General features: G+C 47.7%; 1 protein-coding gene across 1 annotated transcript in view; it reads right to left on the bottom strand.

The window, feature by feature from the left end:
• Positions 1 to 4,860: 4,860 nt before the first annotated feature.
• LOC124047518 (isthmin-1-like) overlaps positions 4,861 to 18,220 on the bottom strand; it is a 34,660-nt gene continuing 21,300 nt past the window's right edge. The window contains exons 3-6 of the mRNA XM_046367819.1: positions 17,210 to 17,585; positions 9,893 to 10,036; positions 8,047 to 8,136; positions 4,861 to 6,092 (exon numbers count right to left, since the gene is read on the bottom strand). Coding sequence (XP_046223775.1) covers positions 5,575 to 6,092; positions 8,047 to 8,136; positions 9,893 to 10,036; positions 17,210 to 17,585 — 1,128 coding nt within the window. The 3' untranslated portion in view covers positions 4,861 to 5,574. The remainder of the gene's footprint in view (positions 6,093 to 8,046; positions 8,137 to 9,892; positions 10,037 to 17,209; positions 17,586 to 18,220) is intronic.

Genomic DNA, 18,220 nt, shown 5'->3' on the forward strand with positions numbered 1-18,220 from the left:
TAGCCGAATTACGTAGGGACCTGGGCAGTTTTTTCCAGGTTAAAGCAAAGGGAGCACTTGTAAGAGCTATAGGTTCTCCATGCTCAAGGAGATGGATGCTCCCAGCTCCTTCTTCTTTGGTTTGGAAAGACAGAGCAGTGAAGCCAAGGGTATGCATTGTCTACGGCTGTCTGATGGGCGGGTGACCTCTGTGGTGGGGAGATGCGGGAGCGGACTGTGGAGTTTTATACTGAATTGTATAGGGCAGAAATGTGTGATCCTATGTGTGCTCAGGTCTTGTTCGCAGGACTCCCTAAGCTCTCTCGGGCACAGAGGGATGAAATGGACATTCCTCTGTTGTCACATGAACTGGCAGAGGCAGTAACCCAGATGTCCCCCGGTCGTGCACCCGGGGTCGATGGACTTCCAGTGGAATTTTACAAAAAATTCTGGGGAACAATTGGACAGGATTTCTTTAGCGTGTTGCGAGAATGCGTCGGGGTAGGAGAGTTGCCGATGAGCTGCCGTCGGGCGGCTCTGACTCTCCTGCCCAAAAAAGGGGACTTGTGTGAACTTAAGAACTGGAGGCCTGTGGCATTACTCTGTGCGGACTACAAGATTTTTGCCAAGGTCCTCTCTAACAGACTGAAGTCCCATCTGGACTCTATAATACACAAGGACCAGACATATTGTGTACCGGGACGCTCAATCACGGACAACTTGTTCTTGATTAGGGACATGTTGGACTTGTCGAGAGGTTCTAATGTGAACTTTGGACTGGTCTCTTTAGATCAAGAGAAGGCTTTTGATAGAGTGGATCATGAGTATCTGTTTAATGTGATGTCCGTGTTTGGGTTTGGGAAGAGTTTTGTGACCTGTGTGAAGCTGTTGTATGCTGGGGCGTCATGTATGGTTAAGGTGGGAGGGGGGTTCAGTAGGCCATTCTGGGTGAGACGGGGCATTAGACAAGGATGCCCTCTATCTGGGCAGCTGTACACACTAGCCATTGAGCCTTTTTTAGGACTGCTACGCAGGAGACTGCGGGGAGTGTGCGTCCAGGCATGGATGTGGTGACAGGAATAGCAGTCTCAGCATATGCAGATGATGTTTCTGTGATGGTCAGGGATGGGGAAGATATGCCGGAACTAGAGACCAGTCTGAAGGTGTACGAGGGAGCTTCATCAGCTAAGGTAAAACTGGGGAAAGAGCAAAGCTCTGTTATGTGGGGCATGGGGGGGATAGGGCTCCTCCTCTGCTTCCAGGGGGTTTGCAGTGGGGTTGTGAAGGGCTTAAAGTGTTGGGGGTGTACCTGGGCTCGGAGAGGTGGGTCAGCAAGAACTGGGAGGGGCTGTCACAGGCAGTGGTGTCAAGACTGACCAGGTGGAGGTGGCTCCTGTCCCATGTGTCATATAGAGGGAGGGTGCTGATAATCAACAACCTGGTGGCATCTTCCTTGTGGCATAAACTGGCTGTCCTCAACCCCCCCGCCGGTCTGCTTGCAGACCTGCAACGCAAGCCGGTGGACTTCTTTTGGTCGGGACATCACTGGCTGAAGGCAGCAGTTCTGTACATGACCGTCCACGAAAGAGGACAGGGCCTGGTGGAACTGGAGAGCAGGATGGCTGCTTTCCGACTAAAGGCGGTGTAGAGACTGCTGTACCACACTGATGTTGGCTGGAGGGAACCAGCATGCGCGCTGCTGAGGAGAGCTGGCGGATTCGGGTTGGACCGGCAGCTGTTCCTCATGAAGCTGGAGAGGCTGAGTACAGCAGGTCTCTCAGAGTTTTACTCTGCGGTGCTGAGGGCCTGGCAGCTGCTAAGGCCCACACGAGAAGGGGGTGTGGAGCCTGGGCAGTGGGTGTGGGAGGAGCCTATCTTCCACAACCCAGCCATCCCTTTGAGATCGGTTCAGTCGGCCACCCTGCAGAGGCAACTGAAGGCAGGGGGTTTACAAAGGCTGGGTGACCTGAGACTGCTGGGAGAGGAGGAAAACCCCGGAGGTCTTGGCGCAACAAACAGGAATAACGTCTCTTAGGCTGCTGGAGAGATTCCTGGAGGAGGTCCAGGAGGCACTGTCTGAGCCAGTAAGGGGGGTGTTTGAGAGGCCAAAGGGAGAGGGGCCACCAATTTTCCCGCCACTGCAGGTGACGGCAGAGACTGGAGACTGGCAAGGGGGTCTGGAGGACTTGTTAGATTTTAACACTCCGAGCCTGGGGGAGTTTGAGGGGGTGGGAGGTAAAGCCCTCTACAACCTCTGCGTTAAGGTGAGGAGCATTAGAAGCCTAACAGGAGTGAAGGCACATCAGTGGCATGGGGGTTTTGGGGAGAAGAGTATGGTGGGTTTTAGATGGAGGGCGCTCTACAAACACCCAGTACCAAAGAGGTCAGGGGACCTCCAGTGGAGGGTTCTTCATGGAGCCCTGGCCACTAACAGCTGGTTGGCACGGGTTGATCCGGGAATTGGGCAGGGTTGTCCTTTCTGTCAAATGAAAGAAACTGTAATTCATGTGTTTTCTGTGTGCACCAGGTTAATGCCATTAATGTCTCTGTTGGAATGTCTGTGTGACAGGTTGGGGGTGGTTTTTGCTGTTGGGATGTTTATAATGGGATACAGGTATTCGAGTAAGGAGAAAGAAAAATGTTTTGTTGAATTTTCTGTTTGCTCAGGCAAAGTTAGCTATTTGGCTAACAAGGAGGAACAGGGTCAAAGGTGGGGGGATAACAGACCCTTTACTACTGTTTAATGGGATGGTCTCTGAGTGCCTTAGGGTGGGGGGGGATAACAGACCCTTTACTACTGTTTCATGGGATGGTCTCTGCGCGCCTTAGGGTTGAGTTTGAGTTCTATAAAATGATCAAATGTGTGGAGATGTTTGAGGAGATGTGGTGTGTTGGGGGGGCTGTCTGTATTGCTGGGGAAGATGTTTTGGATATACGGTTGTAGGAGAGGGTTTTTGTGTATGGTGATTTGTGTCATGTGGTAGATGGAAAGGTGAGTATGGTACATGTATGCAGTACAGGATATATTTTTATTTTTTTATTTTAGGAGTGGGGGGGTGGTGAGTTTTAAATGAATTGAGAATGTTTCAATAAAGAAAGACCAAAAGTCAAAAGTCAAAGTGTTCTGATAGGTCAGGGATGTCTCTCTGTCTCTTCTGATAGGTCAGGGATGTCTCTCTGTCTCTCTCTTCTGATAGGTCAGGGATGTCTCTCTCTCTCTTCTGATAGGTCAGGGATGTCTCTCTGTCTCTTCTGATAGGTCAGGGATGTCTCTCTGTCTCTTCTGATAGGTCAGGGATGTCTCTCTGTCTCTTCTGATAGGTCAGGGATGTCTCTCTCTCTCTCTTCTGATAGGTCAGGGATGTCTCTCTCTCTCCCTCTCTTCTGATAGGTCAGGGATGTCTCTCTCTCTCTCTTCTGATAGGTCAGGGATCTCTCGCTCTCTCTCTCTTCTGATAGGTCAGGGATCTCTCGCTCTCTCTCTCTTCTGATAGGTCAGGGATCTCTCGCTCTCTCTCTCTTCTGATAGGTCAGGGATCTCTCGCTCTCTATTCTGATAGGTCAGGGATCTCTCGCTCTCTATTCTGATAGGTCAGGGATCTCTCGCTCTCTATTCTGATAAGTCAGGGATCTCTCTCTCTCTATTCTGATAGGTCAGGGATCTCTCGCTCTCTAAGGTGAATGCACCAATTTGTAAGTCGCTCTGGATAAGAGCGTCTGCTAAATGACTTAAATGTAAAATGTAAATGTATTCTGATAGGTCAGGGATCTCTCTCTCTCTCTATTCTGATAGGTCAGGGATCTCTCTCTCTCTATTCTGATAGGTCAGGGATCTCTCGCTCTCTATTCTGATAGGTCAGGGATCTCTCTCTCTCTATTCTGATAGGTCAGGGATCTCTCGCTCTCTATTCTGATAGGTCAGGGATCTCTCTCTCTCTATTCTGATAGGTCAGGGATCTCTCTCTCTCTCTATTCTGATAGGTCAGGGATCTCGCTCTCTCTATTCTGATAGGTCAGGGATCTCTCTCTCTCTATTCTGATAGGTCAGGGATCTCTCACTCTCTATTCTGATAGGTCAGGGATCTCTCGCTCTCTATTCTGATAGGTCAGGGATCTCTCTCTCTCTATTCTGATAGGTCAGGGATCTCTCGCTCTCTATTCTGATAGGTCAGGGATCTCTCGCTCTCTATTCTGATAGGTCAGGGATCTCTCTCTCTCTATTCTGATAGGTCAGGGATCTCTCTCTCTATTCTGATAGGTCAGGGATCTCTCGCTCTCTATTCTGATAGGTCAGGGATCTCTCTCTCTCTATTCTGATAGGTCAGGGATCTCTCTCTCTCTATTCTGATAGGTCAGGGATCTCTCTCTCTCTATTCTGATAGGTCAGGGATCTCTCGCTCTCTATTCTCTCTCTCTATTCTGATTCTGATTCTGAGGTCAGGGATCTCTCTCTCTCTATTCTGATAGGTCAGGGATCTCTCACTCTCTATTCTGATAGGTCAGGGATCTCTCTCTCTCTATTCTGATAGGTCAGGGATCTCTCTCTCTCTATTCTGATAGGTCAGGGATCTCTCGCTCTCTATTCTGATAGGTCAGGGATCTCTCTCTCTCTCTATTCTGATAGGTCAGGGATCTCTCGCTCTCTATTCTGATAGGTCAAGGATCTCTCTCTCTCTATTCTGATAGGTCAGGGATCTCTCTCTCTCTATTCTGATAGGTCAGGGATCTCTCTCTCTATTCTGATAGGTCAGGGATCTCTCGCTCTCTATTCTGATAGGTCAAGGATCTCTCTCTCTCTATTCTGATAGGTCAGGGATCTCTCTCTCTATTCTGATAGGTCAGGGATCTCTCTCTCTCTATTCTGATAGGTCAGGGATCTCTCGCTCTCTATTCTGATAGGTCAGGGATCTCTCTCTCTCTCTTCTGATAGGTCAGGGATCTCTCGCTCTCTATTCTGATAGGTCAGGGATCTCTCTCTCTCTATTCTGATAGGTCAGGAGGGTGTGACTCAAAACATGGAGATTTGGATCTGATCATTCAGCCCATTAAGAATCCCTGTGCTCTCCTTCTGGCCAATCAGAAACAAACTAAAAACTTACAAAACTAATCTAAAACATGAAAAGTAATTTTCCCTTTTTATGAAGCTACACCAAGCTATCCCTTTTAAACCAAACATTTATAGAATTATTATCAGAAAAAATATTTGTCAAAAATCCATCATACAGTTTGACTTTGAATATAATTTGATTTGATGTCATAGAAACAAAGACCTGACATGACTTATAGACTGTGATTATGATGAAGACAAGAACAGTTCATCGTCTTCATCACGTTGGCTGATCAACAGACAGTCCTGTTCATATGGCACCTAGCTGTCTCTTCATCACGTTGGCTGATCAACAGACAGTCCTGTTTACCTCGGTCTCATCGTTGTCACAACAGTCAACAGTCCTGTTCACATGGCACCGAGTTCCAATGTCTAAAAACACTCATGGATGGTTTGAAGCACCAATTGAAGTACCAGATTCATAAACATTTCTCAGATCGTTTTCGTTTTTTTTTCTCTCTCTCTTTCTCATGTTCATCTCTCCAGTTCTAAAACTCTTGAGCGTCCTCCACCTGTTTGTGATAATCCTCATCCAGGGGGTTGTCTGGACACTTCTGCCCGTTGTTAGGAGGCCTGACCTGGTTATAGCGACTCCAGTCCCCCTTACAGATGATCCAGGGCAGGACGTCGACCTTGTAGTGGAGGTCAGCAGAGAACTCGTTGCTGATGAGGTTGGGTGTTCCTGCTCCTTTACCCCGGGTGATGAGCTTCATGTTGTCATTGTAGCAGCAGTGCTGTGCGGCCAGGGTAGTGGACTCTAGAGTTAACATGGAGCGGATGCAGCACCGGGCCGTGGGTTTGTAGATCTCTAGTTTCTCCTTGGGGCCGCTGGCGTCTTTCCAGCGGAAGGCCCGGCGTGTGGCGGGGTCGGGGACGTCGGCCGTGCTGTAGGCCACCTCGGTGGGGTAGGAGCAGGGGCAGCTGGGGAGGTCGTTGGACACTTTGGTCATGTATTTCCTCAGGAACTCAGACTTACAGTTCATCCAGCGTTCACAGCTGTCTGTGTCTAGAAGACATTAGAGACAGAGTTAGTCTGGATCTCTCCCTACAGCTGTCTGTGTCTAGAAGACATTAGAGACAGAGACAGAGACAGAGTTAGTTAGCCTGGATCTCTCCCTACAGCTGTCTGTGTCTAGAAGACATTAGAGACAGAGACAGAGTTAGTCTGGATCTCTCCCTACGGCTGTCTGTGTCTAGAAGACATTAGAGACAGAGACAGAGTTAGTCTGGATCTCTCCCTACAGCTGTCCGTGTCTAGAAGACATTAGAGACAGAGACAGAGTTAGTCTGGATCCCTCCCTACAGCTGTCTGTGTCTAGAAGACATTAGAGACAGAGACAGAGTTAGTCTGGATCTCTCCCTACAGCTGTCTGTGTCTAGAAGACATTAGAGACAGAGACAGAGTTAGTCTGGATCTCTCCCTACAGCTGCCTGTGTCTAGAAGACATTAGAGACAGAGACAGAGTTAGTCTGGATCTCTCCCTACAGCTGCCTGTGTCTAGAAGACAGAGACAGAGACAGAGACAGAGTTAGTCTGGATCTCTCCCTACAGCCGTCCGTGTCTAGAAGACATTAGAGACAGAGACATAGTTAGCCTGGATCTCTCCCTACAGCTGTCTGGGTCTAAAAGAGACAGAGCTAATTAGTCTGGATCTCTCCCTACAGCTGTCCGTGTCTAGAAGACATGAGAGACAGAGACAGAGTTAGTCTGGATCTCTCCCTACAGCTGTCTGTGTCTAGAAGAGGCAGAGTTAATCTGGATCTCTCCCTACAGCTGTCTGGGTCTAAAAGAGACAGGGTTAATTAGTCTGGATCTCTCCCTACAGCTGTCTGTGTCTAGAAGAGACAGGGTTAATTAGTCTGGATCTCTCCCTACAGCTGTCTGTGTCTAGAAGAGACAGGGTTAGTTAGTCACCTATGCACCCTGTCTCTCTCTTTCTCTCCCACCCCCATTTTCTCTCTCTCTCTCTCTCTCTCTCTCTCTCTCTGTCTCTGTCTCTGTCTCTGTCTCTGTCTCTGTCTCATACAAGATGGGAATAGGAGGATGCATATGTGTGCTAGGCTAGCTATTTATTTGATGGGTTCTTTTCTCCTTGCTAGCTGAGGATATTGGAACAGACACAGAGAGCAGAACATTACAGAATGCTTGGCTCTCTTCCTGTCCTGATGCAGAATGAGAAAGAATGATGAGGGCCCAGGGAGGACTGGGCCATAGAAATATATTGACTAGAACAGACATATCCTCACAGATCAATGGGCTGTCTGGGAGGACTGGGCCATAGAAATATATTGACTAGAACAGACATATCCTCACAAATCAATGGGCTGTCTGGGAGGACTGGGCCATAGAAATATATTGACTAGAACAGACATATCCTCACAAATCAATGGGCTGTCTGGGAGGACTGGGCCATAGAAATATATTGACTAGAACAGACATATCCTCACAAATCAATGGGCTGACTGGGAGGACTGGGCCATAGAAATATATTGACTAGAACAGACATATCCTCACAGATCAATGGGCTGACTGGGAGGACTGGGCCATAGAAATATATTGACTACAACAGACATATCCTCACAGATCAATGGGCTGACTGGGAGGACTGGGCCATAGAAATATATTGACTAGAACAGACATATCCTCACAAATCAATGGGCTGTCTGGGAGGACTGGGCCATAGAAATGTATTGACTAGAACAGACATATCCTCACAAATCAATGGGCTGTCTGGGAGGACTGGGCCATAGAAATGTATTGACTAGAACAGACATATCCTCACAAATCAATGGGCTGACTGGGAGGACTGGGCCGCTGTTTTAGGTCCATTCAGAAAGTAACCCTGACCTGGACATTCATGCTGAATAGAATCGCTGTTGCGTTTGACAGTGGAGGAAACCTGATGTTTAGATACATGAGGGGAAAATGACAAAAAAGACTACTGAAAGAAGAGTCTTACCGACACCAAAGAGCTCTGTAGCGTTGAACTCATCGGTTCCAGCCAGCAGACTGACCTCAGTGGCGGCTGTCTTGAAAGCATCTTCGATACCTTTAGACAGACACACGGTCAGTTAATGACGCAACAGGAAGAAAGATGTAAGCACAGTAAACACACCGTGTACTTCCCGCTTCCTGTTTCACACGCTGTGTACTTCCTGTTTCCTGTTTCACACCCCGTGTACTTCCCGCTTCCTGTTTCACACGCTGTGTACTTCCTGTTTCCTGTTTCACACCCCGTGTACTTCCCGCTTCCTGTTTCACACGCTGTGTACTTCCTGTTTCCTGTTTCACACCCCGTGTATTTCCTGTGTCACTTTGACCTCCTATAATACTGAAGTGATGTTAATTTAAAAAAATCTACAGGTATTTATCATCCCTTTAAAAATCTACAGGTATTTATCATCCCTTTAAATATCTACAGGTATTTATCATCCCTTTAAATATCTACAGGTATTTATCATCCCTTTAAATATCTACAGGTATTTATCATCCCTTTAAATATCTACAGGTATTTATCATCCCTTTAAATATCTACAGGTATTTATCATCCCTTTAAATATCTACAGGTATTTATCATCCCTTTAAATATCTACAGGTATTTATCATCCCTTTAAATATATACAAATATATTTATCATCCCTTTAAATATCTACAGGTATTTATCATCTACATCCCTTTAAATGTCTACAGGTATTTATCATCCCTTTAAATATCTAATATTTATCATCCCTTTAAAATCAGGTCCCTTTAAATATCTACAGGTATTTATCATCCCTTTAAATATCTACAGGTATTTATCATCCCTTTAAAAATCTACAGGTATTTATGACATGTAAAAATAAATGTAAATATGACAGTGACCATTTAAACATGTGACCTGGATCCAATGACACAAATAAAGTAAAATAGGTTCAGAACACAGCCTGTCACACTGTCCTCACCTGGGCAGGTCAGCAAGCTGCCTCAATCAGGGGGTTCAGAACACACAGCCTGTCACACTGTCCTCACCTGGGCAGGTCAGCAAGCTGCCTCAATCAGGGGGTTCAGAACACACAGCCTGTCACACTGTCCTCACCTGGGCAGGTCAGCAAGCTGCCTCAATCAAGGGGTTCAGAACACACAGCCTGTCACACTGTCCTCACCTGGGCAGGTCAGCAAGCTGCCTCAATCAAGGGGTTCAGAACACAGCCTGTCACACTGTCCTCACCTGGGCAGGTCAGCAAGCTGCCTCAATCAGGGGGTTCAGAACACACAGCCTGTCACACTGTCCTCACCTGGGCAGGTCAGCAAGCTGCCTCAATCAGGGGGTTCAGAACACAGCCTGTCACACTGTCCTCACCTGGGCAGGTCAGCAAGCTGCCTCAATCAGGGGGTTCAGAACACACAGCCTGTCACACTGTCCTCACCTGGGCAGGTCAGCAAGCTGCCTCAATCAGGGGGTTCAGAACACAGCCTGTCACACTGTCCTCACCTGGGCAGGTCAGCAAGCTGCCTCAATCAGGGGGTTCAGAACACAGCCTGTCACACTGTCCTCACCTGGGCAGGTCAGCAAGCTGCCTCAATCAGGGGGTTCAGAACACACAGCCTGTCACACTGTCCTCACCACTGGGCAGGTCAGCAAGCTGCCTCAATCAGGGGGTTCAGAACACAGCCTGTCACACTGTCCTCACCTGGGCAGGTCAGCAAGCTGCCTCAATCAGGGGGTTCAGAACACACAGCCTGTCACACTGTCCTCACCTGGGCAGGTCAGCAAGCTGCCTCAATCAGGGGGTTCAGAACACACAAGCCTGTCACACTGTCCTCACCTGGGCAGGATGGCATGTCACAGGTGCGTGACTCAGTGGCAGTGCAGGCATAACCACATGACCTGGTCCTCTTCTGGTTCCCGTTCTTACAGGTTACACTGCATGGAGACCAGTTACTCCAGTCACCCTCTCCATCTATATAGTCTGGAGAGGAGCGAGAGAGGGGGGGGGGGGGAGAGAGAGATCAACATCAACAAAGAGTGTGACTTTACAGTGAAATGCTTAATTATGAATTACTTACTAGTCGTTTTAAAAAAAATAAAAAAATAAACAAATAAATGAAAAGAAAATAGTACCACAATACATAACAAAAAAAAGGCTATATAGAAGTAGTACAGGTAGTCAGTGTCCTGGGGTACGAGGTAGTAATGAGTCGCTGTCCTGGGGTACGAGGTAGTAGTGAGTCAGTGTACTGGGATACGAGGTAGTAGTGAGTCAGTGTCCTGGGGTACGAGGTAGTAATGAGTCAGTGTCCTGGGGTATGAGGTAGTAGTGAGTCAGTGTCCTGGGGTACAAGGTAGTAGTGAGTCAGTGTCCTGGGGTATGAGGTAGTAATGAGTCAGTGTCCTGGGGTACGAGGTAGTAGTGAGTCAGTGTCCTGGGGTACGAGGTAGTAGTGAGTCAGTGTCCTGGGGTACGAGGTAGTAGTGAGTCGCTGTCCTGGGGTACGAGGTAGTAATGAGTCAGTGTCCTGGGGTACGAGGTAGTAGTGAGTCAGTGTCCTGGGGTATGAGGTAGTAGTGAGTCAGTGTCCTGGGGTACGAGGTAGTAGTGAGTCAGTGTCCTGGGGTACGAGGTAGTAGTGAGTCAGTGTCCTGGGGTACGAGGTAGTAATGAGTCAGTGTCCTGGGGTACGAGGTAGTAGTGAGTCGCTGTCCTGGGGTACGAGGTCAGTGTCCTGGGGTATGAGGTAGTAGTGAGTCAGTGTCCTGGGGTATGAGGTAGTAGTGAGTCAGTGTCCTGGGGTACGAGGTAGTAGTGAGTCAGTGTCCTGGGGTGAGGTAGTAGTGAGTCAGTGTCCTGGGGTACGAGGTAGTAGTGAGTCAGTGTCCTGGGGTACGAGGTAGTAATGAGTCAGTGTCCTGGGGTACGAGGTAGTAGTGAGTCGCTGTCCTGGGGTACGAGGTAGTAGTGAGTCAGTGTCCTGGGGTACGAGGTAGTAGTGAGTCAGTGTCCTGGGGTACGAGGTAGTAATGAGTCGCTGTCCTGGAGTACGAGGTAGTAATGAGTCAGTGTACTGGGGTACGAGGTAGTAATGAGTCGCTGTCCTGGGGTACGAGGTAGTAATGAGTCAGTGTCCTGGGGTACGAGGTAGTAATGAGTCAGTGTCCTGGGGTACGAGGTAGTAATGAGTCAGTGTCCTGGGGTATGAGGTAGTAATGAGTCAGTGTACTGGGGTACGAGGTAGTAGTGAGTCGGTGTCCTGGGGTATGAGGTAGTAATGAGTCAGTGTACTGGGGTACGAGGTAGTAATGAGTGAGCGTACTGGGGTACGAGGTAGTAATGAGTCAGCGTACTGGGGTACGAGGTAGTAATGAGTCAGCGTCCTGGGGTACGAGGTAGTAATGAGTCAGTGTACTGGGGTACGAGGTAGTAATGAGTCAGTGTACTGGGGTACGATGTAGTAATGAGTCAGTGTACTGGAGGGGGTGGGGGTCATGGAGGGATTGTGAGGGGCCATGGAGAGGGGGTGGGGGTCATGGAGGGAGTATGAGGGGTCATGGAGGGGGTGTGGGAGGTCATGGATGGGGTGTGGGAGGTCATGGGGGGTGTGGGAGGTCATGGATGGGGTGTGGGAGGTCATGGATGGGGTGTGGGAGGTCATATATGGGGTGTGGGAGGTCATGGAGGGGGTGTGGGAGGTCATGGATGGGGTGTGGGAGGTCATATATGGGGTGTGGGAGGTCATGGAGGGGTGTGGGAGGTCATGGATGGGGTGTGGGGGTCATGGATGGGGTGTGGGGGTCATGGAGGGGGTGTGGGCGTTATGGATGGGGGTGTGGGGTCAAGGAAGGGGGTTGTGGGGTCAGGGCTGGGGTGTGGGGGTCATGGAGTTCGTGTGGGGGTCATGGAGGAGGGTGTGAGTGGTCATGGATTGGGTGTGGGGGTCATGGAGGGAGTGTGAGGGGTCATGGAGTGGGTGTGAGGGTCGTGGATGGGGTGTGGGTGGGTCATGGATTGGGGTGTGGTTGGGTCATGGATTGGGGTGTGGTTGGGTCATGGATTGGGGTGTGGGTGGGTCATGGATTGGGGTGTGGGTGGGTCATGGATTGGGTGTGGGGTCATGGTGGGGGTGTGGGGGTCAAGGATGGGGTCAAGGATGGGGGTGTGGGGGTCATGGAGGGGGTGTGGGTCGTCATGGATGGGGTGTGGGGGTCATGGATTGGGTGTGGGTGTCATGGATAGGGTGTGGGGGTCATGGTGGGGGTGTGGGGGTCATGGATGGAGTGTGGGGCGTCATGGTGGGGGGTGGGGGTCATGGATTGGGGGGGTGGAGTCTTGGAGGGGGGGATAATAGTTCCCTTTGACTTTGACTCTCAGACAAGCTTACACACTCACTCACACAGGGCAGAGTGAGTGTTTTCAGTGTTTACAAAAACACACCAGGAAGCATTTGGCAACAAAACAAACAATATAATCCAGGAAACCAGGGAGGTTAACACACTGTAATAATGACAAATGAGGTGTAAAAAAAAATCAAATCAAATAGTTTTGTTTTAGCATAAGACACATTCAAATGAGTCTGGGCTGGGGTTGGTTCAGTCTAGTGTTTTTCTGGAAGTGGGGGCTGAAATGCCAAGAATTCCTTTTTTACTTCCAATTAACATTAATGGGATCACTTTGATAATCATACCTGGAAACCTTTCCTCTGCCCGGGCTCAGGAGAATGTTTTTCACATGTAGAGTTCTCTTACATGTGAACTCAGGAGAATGTTTTTCACATGTAGAGTTCTCTTACATGTGAACTCAGGAGAATGTTTTTCACATGTAGAGTTCAATTACATGTGAACTCAGGAGAACGTTTTTCACATGTAGAGTTCAATTACATGTGAACTCAGGAGAACGTTTTTCATATGTAGAGTTCAATTACATGTGAACTCAGGAGAATGTTTTTCACATGTAGAGTTCTCTTACATGTGAACTCAGGAGAATGTTTTTCACATGTAGAGTTCTCTTACATGTGAACTCAGGAGAATGTTTTTCACATGTAGAGTTCTCTTACATGTGAACTCAGGAGAATGTTTTTCACATGTAGAGTTCTCTTATATGTGAACTCAGGAGAACGTTTTTCACATGTGAACTCAGGAACTCAGAGAATGTTTTTCACATGTAGAGTTCTCTTAACTCATGTTTTTCACATGAACTGTGAACTCAGGAGAATGTTTTTCACATGTAGAGTTCTCTTACATGTGAACTCAGGAAAATGTTTTTCACATGTAGAATGTTTTTCACATGTAGAGTTCTCTTACATGTGAACTCAGGAGAATGTTTTTCACATGTAGAGTTCAATTACATGTGAACTCAGGAGAACGTTTTTCACATGTAGAGTTCTCTTACATGAGAACTCAGGAGAATGTTTTTCACATGTAGAGTTCTCTTACATGTGAACTGCAAATATGATTATCCACATGTGAATGTTTTTCACATGTAGAGTTCAATTACATGTGAACTCAGGAAAGTTTTAATGTTTTTCACATGTAGAGTTCAATTACATGTGAACTGAAAACATGTTTTTTTTCACATGTGAAACGTTCTCTTAACATGACTCCAAATGTAAATACATTACATGTGAAAACAGTTTTTCATGTGTTTTTGTTCTTTACATGTGAGATGCAAATATGATTATCCACATGTGAATGTTTTGTAGTGAGACAGCGTGCACACCCCTGGATAGGACACGATTCTCCTGTTTCGTTGAAAGTTTTAACGTTGAAACCCCCTGGACAGGACATTTCAATTCACATGTGAGGTGAAAACATGTTATTTTTTCCACACATGTGAAACGGTGTTGTTAACATGTGGACTCCAAATGTAAATACATTACATGTGAAAACAGTTATTTCATGTGTTTTTGTTGTTGTAAGAGCAGCTGTGAGATCACAGTCAGGACACCCCCTGGACAGGACACTAGTCTATCTCCTGTTTCTGTAGTGAGACAGCTTGATGTACAGGACACCCCCTGGACAGGACACTAGTCTATCTCCTGTTTCTGTAGTGAGACAGCTTGATGTACAGTACACACCCTGGATAGGACAGGACAGGGCACTAGTCTATCTCCTGTTTCTGTAGTGAGACAGCTTGATGTACCAGGACACCCCCTGGACAGGACACTAGTCTATCTCCTGTTTCTGTAGTGAGACAGCTTGATGTACAGTACACCCCCTGGACAGGACACTAGTCTATCTCCTGTTTCTGTAGTGAGACAGCTTGATGTACAGTACACCCCCTGGACAGGACACTAGTCTGTCTCCTGTTTCTGTAGTGAGACGGCTTGATGTACAGTACACCCCCTGGACAGGACACTAGTCTATCTCCTGTTTCTGTAGTGAGACAGCTTGATGTACAGTACACCCCCTGGACAGGACACTAGTCTATCTCCTGTTTCTGTAGTGAGACAGCTTGATGTACAGTACACCCCCTGGACAGGACACTAGTCTATCTCCTGTTTCTGTAGTGTGAGACAGCTTGATGTACCAGGACACCCCCTGGACAGGACACTAGTCTATCTCCTGTTTCTGTAGTGAGACAGCTTGATGTACCAGGACACCCCCTGGACAGGACACTAGTCTATCTCCTGTTTCTGTAGTGAGACAGCTTGATGTACCAGGACACCCCCTGGACAGGACACTAGTCTATCTCCTGTTTCTGTAGTGAGACAGCTTGATGTACCAGGACACCCCCTGGACAGGACACTAGTCTATCTCCTGTTTCTGTAGTGAGACAGCTTGATGTACCAGGACACCCCCTGGACAGGACACTAGTCTATCTCCTGTTTCTGTAGTGAGACAGCTTGATGTACCAGGACACCCCCTGGACAGGACACTAGTCTATCTCCTGCTTCTGTAGAGAGACAGCTTGATGTACCAGGACACCCCCTGGACAGGACACTAGTCTATCTCCTGTTTCTGTAGTGAGACAGCTTGATGTACCAGGACACCCCCTGGACAGGACACTAGTCTATCTCCTGTTTCTGTAGTGAGACGGCTTGATGTACCAGGACAGTCCAATAGTAGACAACTAGATAGTTGTCCATCCTCTGTGATTAAACATTGGATTTCAGTTTGAACGAGAACGTAACATATGGATAAATGATATTTGTCTCTCCATAACACCCACATTCCTCTGTAACTGTTGTTATGTTGGAGTCGGTGGACAGGCTGAGGCACGGTTGAGGATGTTACGGCTTCGCGAGGAGGGCAAATTCTTCCACAGCAGATTTATCTACCTAGCGGGCCAGTTGAGAATGATATGAGGGTTTGTTTGTTGTGTGGCAGCGCTAACGGAAGTGGTCACACACACACACACACACACACACACACACACACACACACACACACACACACACACACACACACACACACACACACACACACACACACACACACACACACACACACACACACACACACACACACACACACACACACACACAAATCCAGCTCATGGAACTAAATAATGTTAAAAGCTTCAATCACAGCCCAGTCTGGCCTGAAAGGACTGGAACCAGTACACTGTAGTTATTATGGTGTCAGCTACCTGCTAACTACACTGTAGTTATTATGGTGTCAGCTATCTGCTAACTACACTGTAGTTATTATGGTGTCAGCTCTCTGCTAACTACACTGTAGTTATTATGGTGTCAGCTTTCTGCTAACTACACTGTAGTTATTATGGTGTCAGCTATCTGCTAACTACACTGTAGTTATTATGGTGTCAGCTACCTGCTAACTACACTGTAGTTATTATGGTGTCAGCTAACTGCTAACTACACTGTAGTTATTATGGTGTCAGCTATCTGCTAACTACACTGTAGTTATTATGGTGTCAGCTACCTGCTAACTACACTGTAGTTATTATGGTGTCAGCTACCTGCTAAATACACTGTAGTTATTATGGTGTCAGCTATCTGCTAACTACACTGTAGTTATTATGGTGTCAGCTACCTGCTAACTACACTGTAGTTATTATGGTGTCAGCTATCTGCTAACTACACTGTAGTTATTATGGTGTCAGCTATCTGCTAACTACACTGTAGTTATTATGGTGTCAGCTATCTGCTAACTACACTGTAGTTATTATGGTGTCAGCTATCTGCTAACTACACTGTAGTTATTATGGTGTCAGCTATCTGCTAACTACACTGTAGTTATTATGGTGTCAGCTACCTGCTAACTACACTGTAGTTATTATGGTGTCAGCTACCTGCTAACTACACTGTAGTTATTATGGTGTCAGATACCTGCTAACTACACTGTAGTTATTATGGTGTCAGCTAACTACACTGTAGTTATTATGGTGTCGGCTATCTGCTAACTACACTGTAGTTATTATGGTGTCAGATACCTGCTAACTACACTGTAGTTATTATGGTGTCAGCTACCTGCTAACTACACTGTAGTTATTATGGTGTCAGATAACTGCTAACTACACTGTAGTTATTATGGTGTCAGCTAGGTCCCATCAGAACCAGACCTATAAACTGTCTATGTAGCTAGGTCACATCAGAACCAGACCTCTAGACTGTCTATGTAGCTAGCTCCCATCAGAACCATACCTTTAGACTGTCTATGTAGCTAGGTACCATCAGAACCAGACCTCTAGACTGTCTATGTAGCTAGGTACCATCAGAACCAGACCTCTAGACTGTCTATGTAGCTAGGTCACATCAGAACCATACCTTTAGACTGTCTATGTAGCTAGGTACCATCAGAACCAGACCTCTAGACTGTCTATGTAGCTAGGTACCATCAGAACCAGACCTCTAGACTGTCTATGTAGCTAGGTCCCATCAGAACCAGACCTCTAGACTGTCTATGTAGCTTGGTCACATCAGAACCAGACCTCTAGACTGTCTATGTAGCTAGGTCACATCAGCACCAGACCTCTAGACTGTCTATGTAGCTAGGTCCCATCAGAACCAGACCTATAAACTGTCTATGTAGCTAGGTCACATCAGAACCAGACCTCTAGACTGTCTATGTAGCTAGGTACCATCAGAACCAGACCTCTAGACTGTCTATGTAGTTAGGTCACATCAGAACCAGACCTCTAGACTGTCTATTTAGCTTGGTCCCCTCACACACACACAACACTCACCATATTCAGTCTGAGCCTTGCTGGTGCCTCCTCCTCCTCCTCCTGCTCCTCCTCCTGTGCCTCCTCCTCCTCCTCCTGCTCCTCCTCCTCCTCCTCCTGCTCCTCCTCCTCCTCTCCTCTCCCAGTCCCCAAGTGGCTTTAGGAAGTTACTATCCTCTGTGTCACCAACACCTCCTTTACCTCCCCCTCGTCCTTCACCTTCTCCCCTGTAGGGCGCCTGCTCCTCGGGCCTGCGGGGGGTCGAGACCGAGGAGGAGGTGGAGGAGGATTTCCACCAGTTTCTCCAGTTGGGAGCAGCCCATCCTGGTTTGTTCTCTTTCTTCAGGCCTTTCTCAGGCTCTGCTGCCTCTAGACCGTCCACCACCTCTATGGTCACCTGGAGGAGAGAGAGAGAGAGAGGCTCAGGGTCAAAGGTCAGAGTCTGTCTGGAGAAACAACTGCCCATTATGTACTGGAGTTGTACTTCATCAGTGTCTGCATTGTTTCCTTCTAATACTACATTCTAGATGTTTCTGACACAAAATACCAGTTGCTCTGATCTAACGATCACACCTGAGCAGTCCCACTGAGCCCGTCTGGGTAGCAGCAGTCAAATTTAATGTGGTCCTGACTCCCTCCCCCTCCTTCCCTTCTGTCCTTCCTAACTCCTGTGCCTCCCAGAAGAGAGGGGCGAACTTCCACCCCAATACAATGCCCCAACTACCCCCTCACCCACCTCAATCCTCTCCACCTAAACAGTGAGTTCAAAGGGTCTGCTCAACCTTCTCCAGAACCTGAAGGATCTGCTCAACCTTCTCCAGGACATGAAGGATCTGCTCAACCTTCTCCAGAACCTGAAGGGTCTGCTCAACCTTCTCCAGGACATGAAGGGTCTGCTCAACCTTCTCCAGGACATGAAGGATATGCTCAACCTTCTCCAGGACATGAATCTTAGGATCAAAGAGGTCCCACCCATACTCTCCTCCTCCTCTCACAGACCCCTCACTCATTGGTTCAATCGCTCCTTCTCCC

The sequence above is a fragment of the Oncorhynchus gorbuscha genome, linkage group LG11 (assembly GCF_021184085.1).
Source record: "Oncorhynchus gorbuscha isolate QuinsamMale2020 ecotype Even-year linkage group LG11, OgorEven_v1.0, whole genome shotgun sequence".
NCBI lineage: Eukaryota > Metazoa > Chordata > Actinopteri > Salmoniformes > Salmonidae > Oncorhynchus > Oncorhynchus gorbuscha.